The sequence below is a fragment of the Phyllostomus hastatus genome, unplaced genomic scaffold, assembly GCF_019186645.2.
Source record: "Phyllostomus hastatus isolate PE091 unplaced genomic scaffold, TTU_PhHast_1.1 phas_contig_196, whole genome shotgun sequence".
NCBI classification, from domain to species: Eukaryota; Metazoa; Chordata; class Mammalia; order Chiroptera; family Phyllostomidae; genus Phyllostomus; species Phyllostomus hastatus.
The window spans coordinates 23,840,959-23,856,124 of NW_025333709.1; the positions used below are offsets into that span (position 1 = coordinate 23,840,959).

Here is a 15,166-nt window from a genome sequence, read left to right on the forward strand (position 1 = left end):
TAAAGCAACCAATCGCGAAGCAGCTTAAAGTTCTACCGGGTCAAAGGTGGTTTGAGTACCTGTCATCAATTGTGAGACGGTGTGTCGCCCTGACTATTCCTGGGAATTAGATCCCTAGACGCTGTTAGAAAGCTAGAAGGAGATGTCTCTACGCTGCGGGATCGTCGTCCGCACCGTGAGGCCCAGGGTGAGTGGAGGGATTTGCGGGCGTAGGGTGAGGGATTCCCAGCTGTTGAGTGCGCCCAGTAATAAAGCCAGCACTCACTGAGCAATTACTTCTACCCAGGCACTGTTCTCAACTTTTTTTCATGTAGTATCATTTATTCTCCCGACATCCCTGTGTAGTAAAGTCTCTAGTATTGGTTTGTTTGTAGGTCCTCTGACCAGCGCCGAGAGCTTTTCTTTCTGTTTATCAGTGATTTGTACCCTGTATTTGTGAGAACATTATATTATAGGAGCACTGGGTTGAGCACTCCCTTACTATTTTGTGTTCTATTAAACTGTCCTAGACACTACTCTGCACGCTGAGAACACACACCTGTGCTCAAAGCTTTCCCGGAGACAGGCAAGTGCTGTAGCAACCGTCCTTGTGCAGCACTATTAGCAGGGGCTCGTTTTGAGTCGTCGAAGGTTCTTTTGCGTTAGATGTAGTGACTCATGAATATTACAGTGTTTGGGCTATCTTGTCCTGTTTGCGTTTAGATCTAGAAGCCAGTGGTTTCTTATGTACAGTTGACTCTTGTACAACGTGGACCTGAACTGCAGAGGTCCAGTTATAGGGAGCTTTTTAAAAATGTACTGTTTAACAGTACTGTTTTCGATCTGCGTTTGCGAGTTGCGATAGGAAGGTAGGATTGTATGCGTTGATTCAGGCCATTTTATATAGGGGACTTGAGTATCCTCGGATTTTGGTGTCTACAGGGGGAATGAGAATAGTGGGTATTAAATAGGTTAAAATTATTTTTAAACCTCAATAAATGTCAAAATGAACTCTTTCTTTAGGTATTTGGAAAATATTTATGCAATCCAGTCAGAGCAGTTAGTTCCTTGCCAGATAAAAAAAAGGAAGTTTTACAGAATGGACCAGACCTTCAAGATTTTGTATCTGGTGATCTTGCAGACAAGAGCACCTGGGATGAATATAAAGGAAACTTAAAACGCCAAAAAGGAGAAAGGTAATTGAAATTTTGAGATAATTTTAATGTCCCATTCCTTCATTGTCCATTATTTTCCGATATAACCAAGCCCTAGAGTATATTTTTAATCAGACTTGTTAAACTTAGCTTTAAATCATTAGAAAAGAAGTAACAGCCGACATAGGTTAAGTAGCTGAAATAGGTGGAATCCTTTCTGTGTGCCCATTGACAATTTTCTTTCAGCCTTCCTCGAACTTACCCGTCCTGAACTGCCATCTCCTATTTTTCTGTCCAGCATCCAATTTCTTCAGAAAGTGAAGTTTCTTACATTGCAACTGGGTGTTTATGATCTAACTCATTACTTCTTGAAGTTTGTGTACATGTGACCTATGGACACTTTGCCTTCATTTAAAAGAAGGGTGAGGGAATTTCATGCAGAGGACAGATTGTTTTGCTGTATACTTGACCCAACAACTTTTAGATCACAAGTAGGTGGAAGTCCAGGGGAGCGTGAGGATACAGTCTTCACTCCAGACTTTAGAATTTTTTGCACTTAATAATCATGATAAAAATCTAGAATAGAAAGTAGAGCAGAATCCTTTTTGTGGAACTTCTCCTTATTCTGAACAAAAAGTAGAATTTTGGGTATTTTTCTTCAGGAAATGAGACGTTCAAAACTTCCACATTCTTTTTTTATTAGGATGGTGTTACTTTGTGCCTTTGCAAAAGATAGACATGAACATAATGCCTATTAGACACAAATATCGGTGTTTTCTACAGTTTGAGTGAGCCTAAATTCGAATCTCTGTTCTTTGTCTTGTAACAAGAATTATGAGTTAATCCAGGATTGTGGGGGACAAAAAAAATAACTTCACTAGAAACTATAATAGGTCAAAGTAACTTGAAAGATGTACGATTATTTGGGAATGTTTGTTAATGGATAGTTTTGATTTTCCTCAGGTTAAGACTACCTCCATGGCTAAAGACAGAGATTCCCATGGGGAAAAATTACAATAGACTGAAAAATACTTTGCGGAATTTGAATCTCCATACAGTAAGTTGTCAAGGTGTTAAATATTTCTCTTATTCAAAAGCCATACATTTTCTACATATGCGTAACTTAAAAATTAATAGAATACATACCAATAACAGCAAGGAAAGTAAATAAAGATGTTTAGGATGCACTATATTCAGTAATGAAAATATATTTAAAAGTCATTTTCCCTGCGAAAGAAAAAAAAGTAATTGAATTTCTTAGCTTCTCATTTAACAGTGAAAAAAACCCCAGATTTTTCCTGCAGCTTAGGAAAAGAGGGGTTTTTTGTTTTATATTACAAGTTAAGAACGTGCTTCCCTGGCTGGGTTGCTCAGTTGGTTGGAGCATTGTCACCATACACCAAGGCTACGGGTTCAATCCCTGGTCAGGGCACATACAAGAGACAACCAACAAATGAATAAATAAGTGAAACAATCAGTCAGTGTTTCTCTCTCTGTGTCACTTTCTCTCTTTAAAGAAAAAAAAACAACAAAACAAAAAAAACCTGGCCAGGTGGCTCAGTTGGTTGGAGCAGCATCCTATGTACCAAAAGGTTGCAGGCTCCATCCCTGGTCGGGGCGCACATGAGAGACAACTGATTAATCTCTCTCTTTTTCCCTCTCTCTACCCACCCCTATCTTTCTCTTTCTCTCTCTCTCTCTAGCTCTCAAAACCAATAAAACAAGTCCTTGGGGGAGGATTTTAAAAAACATGCTTGTTGGAAAGAGTGTAATATCAAATGTGAAATGTCATATACATAATCTCAAATGTTAACTCCACCACTTTAACTGTTCAGTGTGTACCCTTTCAGACATTTTCCTTTGCACATATAAATACATACATTCATACTATTTCTAACTTACAGATGGGATCCTAATATACATACAGTTTAGCAACTTACAGCATTTTTGAATAGTGAATTTCTTCATAAATGTGCTATAAAAATGTACTGTGTAAAATGCCTGATCACTTGTTCACATGGTAGATGTTTTCAGCCTGGTTGTATTCAGTCCCCTTGTCCTCACAGGTGTGTGAGGAGGCGCGCTGCCCCAATATTGGCGAGTGCTGGGGAGGGGGAGAGTACGCCACCGCCACGGCCACGATCATGGTAAGGCCCGTCTCAAGCACTACAGTCTTAGTCTAGAAACTGAAAGGAAGTGTTTTATGTCTTTCTCCTAAAAATGTGCATTAAATACCTCTGATTTTTTCATTACATAGGAATTCATGCAAAATGTGTGAAAAACAAAACTGACAAAAAAACAGCCTGTTGTGATCTCACTCTTCTCTGAATAACTGTTATTGAGTCTTTCATCTGTCTGATGGTTAATCATGTGCTGTCTTGAGCTATATCTCCTATTAATTTTTGGAAATGTTACTTATGGTCCCTTAATTTTGGGCTGGGGTTCAGCTGATCTTGACTGAGCAAAGCTGGACTCCAGGAAGTAGGATGCATTCAGGTCTGCTCTACAGAGCTTTATTGTCCTTGGAGCAGCGGCTCTTCAAGGTGTATCCTTATTCTGGAGAGCAGAAGGAGTGCAAGACGGGAACCCAACCCTCTATGCGCATTTGGGGCTTCTGCTTGGTCGGGCCTGCTATATTCTGTCGGCCAAAGTAAGTCACGTGGCCAAGCCAAACATCAGTTGGGATAGACACGTAAGCCCCTCATCTAGTGGGGAGGGGAGGCTGCAAGTTACAGGGCAAATGGTGGCATGTATTACCTTGATTTGGTGGCATAAGAATTGGGAATTAACAGTGCAGTCCACCGCATTTATCCAGAAGGGGATGAACATTGAGGTATTGGGCTTAAACCTAAATTATGTGCAGCTGAAAGTTCTTTGTCTGAGGATGTTTGCCACACTGTTGAGTGGTACCAGCAGGAGGCTGTTTACATGAGGCACTGGGGGTTCTTATGAGAGAGCGCCTTCTGGTAATGCAGAGCCAACCAGGGAGCTGATCCAAGCTACGCAACCTCAGTTCTTAAAGGAAGGAGTAACTGAATACTCTATGGTGGAAATCTCTGGTTTCCCCCCTTACCTGGTCCCCTTTCCCACTGCTGACTCGTAACTGATTCCTGGGGAGAGTTCATTGTTTCAGTAAAACTCTGAGACTCTGGGCCTAGTCGTTGTGCTGTGAGTCCCCTCCGAGAGAGTTCAACGTGAAGGGGGAAAGGAGCTTTCTCTCCCAAACCAAAGCCCCTACCTTGGTGCTTTGAAACTCTGGTGGCCCCAGAACATCTGCAGTGGCCGTGCTTGCAGGGGCAGTGTTTTGGAGAAAGAGTGATACCTGCAGAAAGCAGATTATTGACTTTTTATGTGTTTTCTGGTTCATTTGCTTAACAAGAAAGAGCTGTGCCTACTGTTTAATTCCTAGAGAGATCTGTATATTGATAACATTAAATATTTTATTTTATAATCATTTTCTTAATATTAAATAGATACAGATATGTTATAAAGATTCTTTTGTAAGAATACCAGTACAGCAGACACCCTGATACCTACAGTTTGAAAGCGGAATGTTAGCACTATCTTTGAGCCCCTGTGCATCCCTCACTGGTCCCATCCCCTTTTTCCCTTAAGGCTATTCTAACTCTGAGTCTACATTTCCTTTTCTTTCTAGTTTTACAACATTACATTTGTTTTCCTTAACTGTATTGCTTAGCTTTGAATGTTTCACATTTCTTATAAACAGAATCAAGTTGTATTCATTCTTTGTAACTTTATTCTCACACTATAATAACTCTTGAGGGTCATCTGCCTACTTGATTTAAGTAGTAACATTTCTATTCTAGTTGATGGGCGACACATGTACAAGAGGTTGTAGGTTTTGTTCTGTTAAGACTGCAAGAAAGCCACCTCCACTGGATGCCAATGAGCCCTACAGTACTGCCAAGGCAATCGCAGAGTGGGGCCTGGATTACGTTGTCCTTACATCAGTGGATCGAGATGGTTAGTGTGTCATCATTACCTCTTCCGGAAATTGGCTCTCACTGAGTTGTGACGTCATCTTGAGCAGTGGGCTCTCTTGTTTCTAGATTTGCCGGATGGAGGAGCTGAGCACTTTGCAAAGACTGTGTCACACTTAAAGGAGAGGTACGTGGTTTCAGCATTTGCTTGTGTGTAATTTAAGGACTTTTTTGATTAATGTAAATTCTGTTTCTTTAAGGTCTTCAAAACAATGTTTATTAACCTTTTGTGTGGTATTATGAACCCCCTCGGATAATCTGCTGGAAATTATGTGTCTTTTTCTCCAGAAAAAGCATATATTAACATACAGGTACACAGTTGCAGAAATTTTAGAGATGCAGGGGTACAGACTTAACCATGGACCTTTGGTCCGTAGAATCCCTATGTCATATTTGAGTGCTAGTCTAAACTTTGAGTCATTTTCAAAGAAGTATAAAGCTTCAGCCTTCCTAGCACTGATTTTGAATAAATCATCATCTGAAGGAATAAGAGTAAGATAAGCTCCCACATTGTAAAAATACATGAGTCAATTCAGATTTTATCTATCTCCATATGACCTTGGGATTTTACCCATAATCCACATTTTTTATTATTTTAATCTCACGTATTTAAAAAGCTTTAAAAAAAGGAGTTATGTTAATTCCTATAGCTCAGTGCTAGTCTAGCACCTACATACACACTTAGTAAATGTTTTTTCAATGATTCCTGCAATATTTTCTATTTAGTTTTTTTATAGTTCATTTAAAAAATTTTTGTTTGCAACCTACTGAATTGATTCCACAAAGTACTAATGGGTCTCACCTTGCAGTTAGTGAATGGTAAGTTTGTTGCAGCAGGTGTTCTTTCAGCGTCTTTCATACCCACGAGAGTACAGATACAGATACGTAGGTGTGTAGGTATAGCTGTTCTCTCAGGAGACGCTGCAGAAACTTTGCACTAGTTTTGTGTGAAATTTGTCAGCTGTCTCCGTCATTCCCACTGTTGTCACAGAAAGCAACTCCATGAGCTAGTTCATATTTTACTGCTTGCATGCATAGGTAGAGCCGATGTAAGTAGGAAGATTAACACTTCGCTTGTATTTCATTTAAGCAAAGCTTTTGACTCAGCAACTCAGAACAGTTTTTAAAACCCATAGCACTTGTGAAATATTTGCCTAGAAGAAAGAAGGAGGTCACTGTTTGATGAATTTTTAAAGAAGTCAAAATTAAAGCAATCAAGTGTTTACATTCACACAGAAATGTCCCAATTTACTTTCTAAAAAATAAAAAAACATTTTATATTTTACATTTTGATATTTATATTTTGATTCTTAAAAATTATTTTTAAGACCTCAGTAAAATTTAAAAATCTACATAATCTCAAAATGTATTGTTATTTATTTGCACTCAGCTGTGTTCTAACCATTATGTAAACATTATTTGATGCTCTGGATTTGGGTTTTTTTTTTTTTCACATAACAGTTCAAATGTAAACACTTATGTGTCCACGCTTTTCTTGGTGGGTCCTAAATAGAGATTATTGTATTGAAACTGATAAAGAAGGAGTAGAATGATTTCTGTGCTAAGCATCAGTTATGTCAGTTCTTTTCCTCAGTTTGATACTTACCTTTTCTCCCCTCAGGAATCCCAAAATTCTTGTGGAATGTCTCACCCCGGACTTCCGAGGAGATCTGAAAGCAGTAGAAAAAGTTGCTCTGTCAGGATTAGATGTGTACGCACATAACGTGGAGACGGTCCCAGAATTACAGAGGTGCCTACATGTGTAAAGTAATGTTGGGATGTTTTACACATTTTTCAAAGGAGAACATCATAATTTACTTTTATAAAGTAAACTTAAAACAGTGTACGTGTGTCTATTACAGAAAATTCAGAAAATGCAGCCAACAAAAAGAATGTGATCATTACCCACAATATTTCTGCCCAATAATATTAATTTCTAACATCTCAGTGTATATATACTTAGGTATTTATACATGTATGTTTTATCACACACATAATGAGCATCTTTTCTTGTTTTAACAGTATATTACAAGTGCCAATACAAGTTATTTTTTCAAAGGACAGATTTCAAAAAAAATTACACGAGCAATTACTTTGTAATTGTTTAAAAAAAAGACCTTTAAAATGCTTTTGGCTTTAAGATATGTAATAAATGATGCTAAAGGAAAACTAGTATCATTCAGATGTATTTTAAATCTCTTAGAAAGTAGACACTAACGATGCTTCCTTCCTTTTCCTAAAAATGCTAGTATTTAGGAATAATTATAGATTGTAATTCCCCATTAATGACTGTTCATATTTCAAAATAATAAAAATTATTTTAGTCTTTAGGCAAGATTAATATATTCACTTACTAACTTTAGTGAAGTATTTGACAGTGGTTTTTGTTAGCTTCTAGATATTATACTTTGTTATAGAACTTGAAAGAGGTATGATAAAGATTATCATTTCCCCTAAATCATAACCATTAGGGAGCATAACTTAAATTCAGTGGAGAAATACTTTCAGAAAGTAAAGACTTTCTGTGTTATCAGTATTGTAGTTATTTTTAAACTCCTAAATTGGTTTCCTCTCTTCTCTATGAACTGGTCTCTGATTAAAATAACAACCACCACAATAAATCAGTTATACAAAGTAAAGGTGCGTTTGTGTTCAAATGAATGCTCATTTAACATCACAACTGTATCCTTTGGGCCTTGTCCCCATTTAAGCCCTCGTGGTGTGGCCCCTGTTGAAGCCTGGCACGCGGCCAGTTCCAGCCCTGTCACGTATCTCAGGATCCCACCACCAGTGGGTGCCAGTTTGCCTGCTTTCACTTAAGAAACGATATCCTTTCCAGTGAAAATTCCAGAATCATGCCTTTCTTTTCGCCTAAGAAATGTCAATGTTGTGTTCTCACCAGCAGGGGGCAGCTGAGTCTTTAGAAAAAATGATCGTAAAAGTTTCAGACCTGAAATGTGGGTTTTAGGTTAAACAGTTTTTTCTTTGTTCAGTACCGGGATTTTCTTCCACTCTTTTTCCCTTTTCTTGAATACCCCTTAACAAACACTCATTCTCAGCTTCAGAATTCTGCTTTTTCAATGAATACTTCATAGATTGAATTACTTTTATTTTCATTTTTTCTGCCCCAGGTTTAAAAATCCTTCAAAGTCAACAGCTAGGGGTCCGGTGAAGCTTTTTTTCTGTCCTACAGTAACAATTAGACGTTTGTGCAGAGCCTGCCACTGAACCATGTGATGTGGTAGAGTGTCCAGAGTATACTTTTCGGTCTTTCATGTTGCTGACATACTTATGTGCTTAGCTGAGCTCGTGGTCCTTCTCACTGACAACAGCCCTGCTGTTTTCAAGGAAAGTTCGTGATCCCAGGGCGAATTTCGACCAGTCCCTACGTGTACTGAAGCACGCCAAGGAGGTGCGGCCCGATGTGATTTCTAAAACCTCTATAATGTTGGGTTTAGGCGAGAATGACGAGCAAGTGTATGCAACAATGAAAGGTAAGGGAATTGAAAAGTGAGAGCTCCCGTTTAATTTGAGTAATAGCAGGAACCCACTTCAAAGGCCCTCCTGTCCTTCCTGCACAGTCTCAGTGAAAGTGCTGTCAACATAAGAAACGTTCAAACCTATAGAGAATTTTTGTGAGTTTATTTGGGTCAAACTGACAACTGCTAGGAAGCAAAATTTAAATGGATTGAGAAATGCTCCAGAGAATTGCAGTTTAGCACCTTACTTTATACATTACAGTCAAAAGGGGCCACTAGGGGGGTTACAGGAAATCCAATGGTGGCAGATTAGGGAGGTTGGAGAAAGCAAAGCAGAGGAAACCTCTGGGATTTGGATAAAAAGTTAAATGGTGGACGCTTTTACGCAGGTGGGTACAGGATAGTTAATAGTCAATTAACATGGTAACAATAAGAATGAGGGGGTTTGTGGCCCCCCCCACAATGTTTATGCTTTCAAGGGTCAACTTAGCATTCCAAAGGTATATTACCAGATGCAAAAAAGACAACAGACTTAGTTAAGGTAAAGATTGACCTCTGTTAGGGTGTAATACTGGCCTAGGATGTGACTGCCCTCCATGATCTACTGTTATAATGTTTTAATTTCAGACCTTCCTGTGTGGTTACTTTTAAGGCTGCCACACAGGCCTCCCCCAAGCTTGTTAGGTTTCGCATGTGGTCCCTTTTCCACAGTGCCAATAAGAACAAAGTACAGTATATGGTTATAAGTAACATAAAAAGGAAAGGAAGTATATTTTCTTAGGACTTTGTGGAATGATACTCAGGAAGCTAGGGTATGAAATGTATCCCATTTTTCTTCCTACCTCTTTATCAAGTAAAAACATACTTCTGACCACTTGTTCAGTCGTTGGACAATTTTTGAGAGCCATCCAGGTACCAGGAGCTCTGGCCGGCCCTGGCAGTCCAAAGATGAACAGGATCATTTCAGCCTTTGAGGAGAAGCTTACTCGTAACACTCATATGATGTTATGTGTTGGACTTTGCTCATCATAGTTCCATAAGCCCATTTACTTTGTGATTCTTGGGCTTTTTGAAACTTCAAATATGAAAGCTTTTGTTTCACCTGAAAGTCCGTGGCCAGCTCACAGCTATTTATTTTTTTTTACAAAGAGTAGTAAGTTCAAACAGGAACTAAAAGGTTCTCTTTACCACAATGCATAGCTTTACTAGAAAGATTTTGATGTCCGATCAAATCATAGCCGCCCAAGCATAACTTTCACATTTAGCAGAAGCCCAATGCAACACGTCTGGTCTATAATAGGGGTGTTTTCAGGCCTTGGATGTACTGCTCTCTTTATCTTCTCTGCCTAACAGACTCCCGCTCTAACGCTTTCTGCCCCTCTTCTCGCATGTGTTCCCCAGTACTGGAGTCATTCATCCTTGTATCAGACCCCTGTGGCGGTCTTAACCATCCCTGTGTTTTCGGGCCTTTCCGTATTTCCCGGATGGAAATGCCTTTGAGTGGATGAGTATAGTCTTGCTTTCTACATTCGGATTATAGACCAAGTTCAAGTTCACACTGTTCTGAAATAAAAATATATTCTGGAAAATCATGCTTAAATCTACAATTTTAGCATCGTAAAAATATCTGCTAATGTGTGCTTCTTTTCTCTAGCTCTTCGTGAGGCAGAGGTGGACTGTTTGACTCTGGGACAATATATGCAGCCAACAAAGCGCCACCTGAAGGTACAGCTGCTGTGAATTACCGAATGTCTGTCGCTAGTTTGAGTTAAATTTTTATTGTCCACAGGTGAAATCAAAAAGCTGCTGGCTTTTTAGTAATGAGTTCCAAGTCCAGGTTCCATTTTATTATCTGCATGAAGCAGTTACACTGGAATTTATTTGCTATCCCCAAAGTTATATGACTTAAATGATCCAACAAAAAAAATATTTAAAATTTGGGAAATACATTCATTTCCTATTGGTAATCTTGTGATTTGTTTTAGAATTAGATGAGAGCCAGGATGAAGTAAGAAAGAAGTCAGTCTTCCTATTTTTTATTGGACATTTATTCATTCATTCAAGAAACTTTTTTTTGAGTAGTGACCATGTGCCAGGCACAGTGCTGAGCAGAAGATACAAGATGAGTAAGACGCAGTCTGGTCCTCAGGAATGTTACAGGAGTAACTAATTCTTCATAATACTTGTTAGTCAATAAAGGTGTCTATTATTAGTCAATAGTAGATAATACAAAACCCCTATGAACAATCTCTTTTTCTTTCTCTGGCCTTTGGAATAGCTAATATAATACAAAATCAATATGGCCCTCCCCCCTTGCCTAATTCCTGTAATTATGTTCTGATGGAGTGGCCAGCAGGTAACCAGTACACAGGTAGTCAGTGAAGAGGAAGAATAAGAAACCTGGGCGTGCCTGGATACATTAGGAAGTTAAAACTACCCTGATCACATGGATATCAACTTTCTGTAGAATCAAAATGATTTATGGGAATTCTGGAATCAGAATTAATTCTCTAAATATAGGTTGAAGAATACATTACTCCTGAAAAGTTCAAATACTGGGAAAAAGTAGGAAATGAACTTGGATTTCATTATACTGCAAGTGGCCCTCTGGTGCGTTCTTCATATAAAGCAGGTGAGTTAGACTGCGGGGGTGGTTTTAGGTAGACCGTAACTCTCCACATAGAGACTGTGATAGCTGTGGGTATCTTTTGTGAAAAAGAAGAAGGGGGAAGGGTGTTGGGGACGCCCCTAGGAGATTGCCCCACAAGGGTCACATCGAAGGGACAGTTGCTCAGATCTAGTTCGTTCCGTAAATGAGAGTCATTCCCTGCTTTAATCGCTCAGCCACTGGTGGAAGCAGAAGTCGATCTTTGTGTGGGTTTTAATAGTAGATTATTCAGAAATGACAAGGATCCGTCAAGCATATGACATAGTTTTCTGGCCCTGGCTGGAGTGGCCCAGTGGACTGAGCACTGGCCTGCGAACCACAGGTTCGCCCAGCTTGAATTGCAGGCAGGGCACATGCCTGGGGTGCAGGCCAGGCCCCCAGTGTCGGGGGAGGGCAGTGAGAAGCAACCACACATTGATGTTTCTCTCCCTCTCTCCTTCCCTTTCCTTCTCTTTAAAAGTAAATAAATAAAATCTCTAAAAAACAAGAAAGAGAGAAAAGGGAATTAGAATTAAAAAAATAACAGTTTTCTGGAAAATGTATAGTCATTTAACAGTGATGCAGCTTCATCTCCAAACTCTGAATTTTAAATCAGTTCAAACCCTGAAAAGTATTAAATATCTATTTGCTAGCATTGCTGCTTACAAAATTAATATCTCTGTTTTTCCTCCCAGAAGCAACAAAAAGTTGTATAGGATTATTTTCCTTATAGAAATCTTTAGTGTTTTTACTAGCTTCAGTGCAAATTTTACCTCTATAATTTCAGCTCTTATTTTAATCAGTAGTTTGAGCTAATGAAAATAAAAGCATTTTCCAAGAGATTAAAAATCAGGTAATAGTGGCCATTAAAAGATCTGTGAGAAAATAACTGAAAATTGAATTTAATCCAAAAAACCTTCACAGCATTTTCCCTGTCATGTAGATGTAATTATAATTTTGTGAAGAATAAATCAGCTAGTTATTTTTTAGACATGTCTAAACTGTGTTATTACTATTAATGATCTTTTAAATGACTTACGTGTTAGGATCTAAATCATAGATATGCTTAAATTAGCATAGATTTTATTTATAAAAATTAATGGTCAAGTATTAGTAATATTTAATGTGTTCCTATAAAAAAGTTTAATGAAGTAACAATAGTTCATCCCAGTTAAAAAGCCTGAGGATTTGATTCAGCGCGGACTGACTGACAAGATGTGGGGACTTTGGAAACCAGTAATTATAAGTGGTTCCTTCTTCTCAGTGCTGCTGGGGAGGTAAAACTAAGTATAGAAAATAGAAAAGGCTTCAGTTTCCCAGAGTGCTTAAAGAAAGTACTGTCATTTGAAAGGAGTTTTTGTTTTGTGAGATTTTTTTTAAGTTTCTAACATTTATAAGGAAGTGAATTATGGACATTTTAATGCTTCTTAAATTACCAGTAAAATGTCAGATTCTAATAGTAGAGCATTAGGTTCAGATGATGGATTAGGATCTGATCATAAAAACGTTGGTTTCACTCCTGTCAGAATGAGGAGCGGCGTGGGTTATTTTCTCCATTACTTGGCTAGGTTATGAGCTTGGAATTCCTGGTGATTGTGTGTGGATAGGATGCTTGCAATTCTACTCGTGTATCTATCTAGATGACTGTCAGAAGTGAATCAGACTCCTCATAAAGCTGGACCTGCAGTGCTGAGCTCTGCCAATAAGCACTGAGCTGTGCTGTGATAGTGAGCAGCTAAATGGAGCCCCGATGACCTGGGGAGTGACCCTGTCCCCTCTAACCAGCTGACTGATTGCACAGGCACAGCTGAGGGGGAGGAGAGAAAGCCCACTATAAATGAAGAGCTCTGGCTTCCCTGGAGGGGAGTAAACTAGCGATTCCATCAGATGAGTCCGCTCAGCTGTGACGAGGTCTGTTTTATAAACATCAGATCTAGGCTAATAATGGAGCAGAATTGCTCTCTGAAATAAACTGTGCCAACAGCAGTACTTTTGTCAGTGATGAGGAATAGATTGTGCACATGGTGTGGAGTAAACGTGCAGAAGCAGACCCAGAGATGCTGTAGGGTCACCCTTTATAATACTGAGTTACTAGAAAGAATAATAGTAGAGACTGTAATGATAAAACAACATTTTTTAAAGAATAATGGCCAATCATTGTTGGGGAAAGAGCCAGTGATATAGGGGGTATTATTACCATTGAGATTGAGGAGAGAAATACCAATGAACAGGAAAATCTTCTTTAAAGAAAAACACTGAAGCATAATTATTCTGAAATTGACTTTAAGTTGATATTAATGTATTTCCATTTTTCCTAAATAGGTGAATTTTTCCTGAAAAATTTAGTGGCTAACAGAAAAACAAAAGCCCTCTAACACTTACCAAGACATTCAAGATCACAGGGATTTTTAAAACCTTGATTCCGTTTGCTGCCTGAGGTGGGGGCTGAATGCCTGTGCGTCACTGGATGAACCCAGTCTTTTGTTTCAAGGAAAATGTCAATAAGCTGTGCATATTTAATGATAGTTATTTATTTGTCTTTTAGTATGTCTTTTTGTCCCAGTAAACAGTTACTTGCTATGATGTAATCGTAAAACATCTTTGTAAGAGTTTACTGTTACAGTATAATTTTAAAAATACATAAAAAACTTCTAGAAAGCCTTAATTCTCTGTTACCTGTGCATCATTTCACTTCTGATAAATGACATACTGTGAGGACACAACCAGTACAGATTGAGACTACGATCAGATTATTAATAATTAGCACGTGTTCTTTACATAACAGTGTAACCTCATCGGAATAATTTAGAAAGGCGTAAGAGTGCGAGTGCTGAGTTTTACAATCGTGTGACTACATTGGGCTTGCAGAAGAGGTGTGCCCTGATTACTCGTTGAGGATCGCATGTGAAACTAGGACCGCGATGCTGTCCACGACGGGGAAGTGTGACCGAAGAGGGTGTGCTGCCTCCACACGCACCGCCCCTTCAGTCCTCACAGCGCTCTGGTGAGGTGGCCGCAGGTGGCCTAGCAGTGACCTGAGGAAGGGACCTCCTTCCCAAGTACCAGGAGCTTTTGACTCTGACTCCTTTCTGCTCCATCTCACAAAGGAAGTGTGTAGGTGACTATGTTGTAAAATATGTAATGTGGAGAGCCAGTTCTGTTTTGAATTTTTAAATGTTCACTAGGATGTTTTATAAAGGTAAGGCGTAACTTTGAAAATTAGTTACATTTTAATGTAACTCACAGGGGTCATATATCCTTTGATTCAGTTTCAAATTTAAGCATCTCTGAAATGATCCTCCTTAAAATCTACTCTTTGACAGGAATAATAAATTAGAATATATTTCCTAATTTTGCACAATGGAGGCAAATGGTAATGAAACCTTTTAGCAGAATACTTTATCAAGTGAAACTTTCATGAAATCCCAATGTAAAATAATTAAAATGGTACTTTGTTAGCACAATGTATGTTTCAGATTGGTGACAACTATGTAATAGTGGCTGAAAATAAAGCTGTTTTGATACAAATGTGAAACTGGGAGTTATTTGCAGTCTTTTGTCAGCCTCAGCAGTCTACTTATTCCTTTGTTTACACAGCTAAGTAATAGTAAACTATGACAAATTTTAAAATACTTCATCTTGTAATCTCAGGATACTCTCCAGTTAAACAATCTGAAAACTTGAAAGAGGAATAACAGGAAATGTTTGTTTCAAAGTGGAATCACTTATAATCTCTTCTGGATTTGTTACTCATTCACTCATTGCGTAACTGACCATTATACTGTGACTAGAATATGTGACCCAACGCCTGGGTCTTGCTGGAGGCTTGCATGTGGTGAACATGTGCAGTAGAGGTATATGCCCTTGCACAGCTGTACAAGAATGGACAGGCTTGGACTTTTTAAA

At 38.7% G+C, this 15,166-nt stretch overlaps 1 protein-coding gene across 2 annotated transcripts; it reads left to right on the forward strand.

Moving 5' to 3' along the window:
- Positions 1–57: 57 nt before the first annotated feature.
- LIAS (lipoic acid synthetase) lies at positions 58–14,787 on the forward strand. Of its 2 annotated transcripts, XM_045834652.1 has the most exons (11): positions 58–187; positions 1,003–1,175; positions 2,097–2,190; positions 3,200–3,280; positions 4,961–5,117; positions 5,204–5,261; positions 6,756–6,884; positions 8,483–8,628; positions 10,268–10,338; positions 11,134–11,245; positions 13,583–14,787. In XM_045834652.1, the coding sequence occupies exons 1-11, from the start codon at positions 143–145 to the stop codon at positions 13,633–13,635; spliced, it is 1,119 nt and encodes a 372-aa protein (XP_045690608.1). In that variant the 5' UTR covers positions 58–142; the 3' UTR covers positions 13,636–14,787. The 2 variants fall into 2 exon arrangements, with proteins under 2 accessions (XP_045690608.1, XP_045690610.1); XM_045834654.1 differs by lacking the exons at positions 2,097–2,190; positions 4,961–5,117; positions 5,204–5,261.
- Positions 14,788–15,166: the final 379 nt, after the last annotated feature.

Excerpts from the sequence above, each read along its gene's own strand:
- LIAS (XM_045834652.1), top strand. The coding sequence starts at position 143 with ATGTCTCTACGCTGCGGGATCGTCGTCCGCACCGTGAGGCCCAGG. Across the intron at positions 188-1,002 it reads TCCGCACCGTGAGGCCCAGG|GTATTTGGAAAATATTTATG; the intron begins GTGAGTGGAGGG and ends CTCTTTCTTTAG. Across the intron at positions 1,176-2,096 it reads AAACGCCAAAAAGGAGAAAG|GTTAAGACTACCTCCATGGC; the intron begins GTAATTGAAATT and ends GATTTTCCTCAG.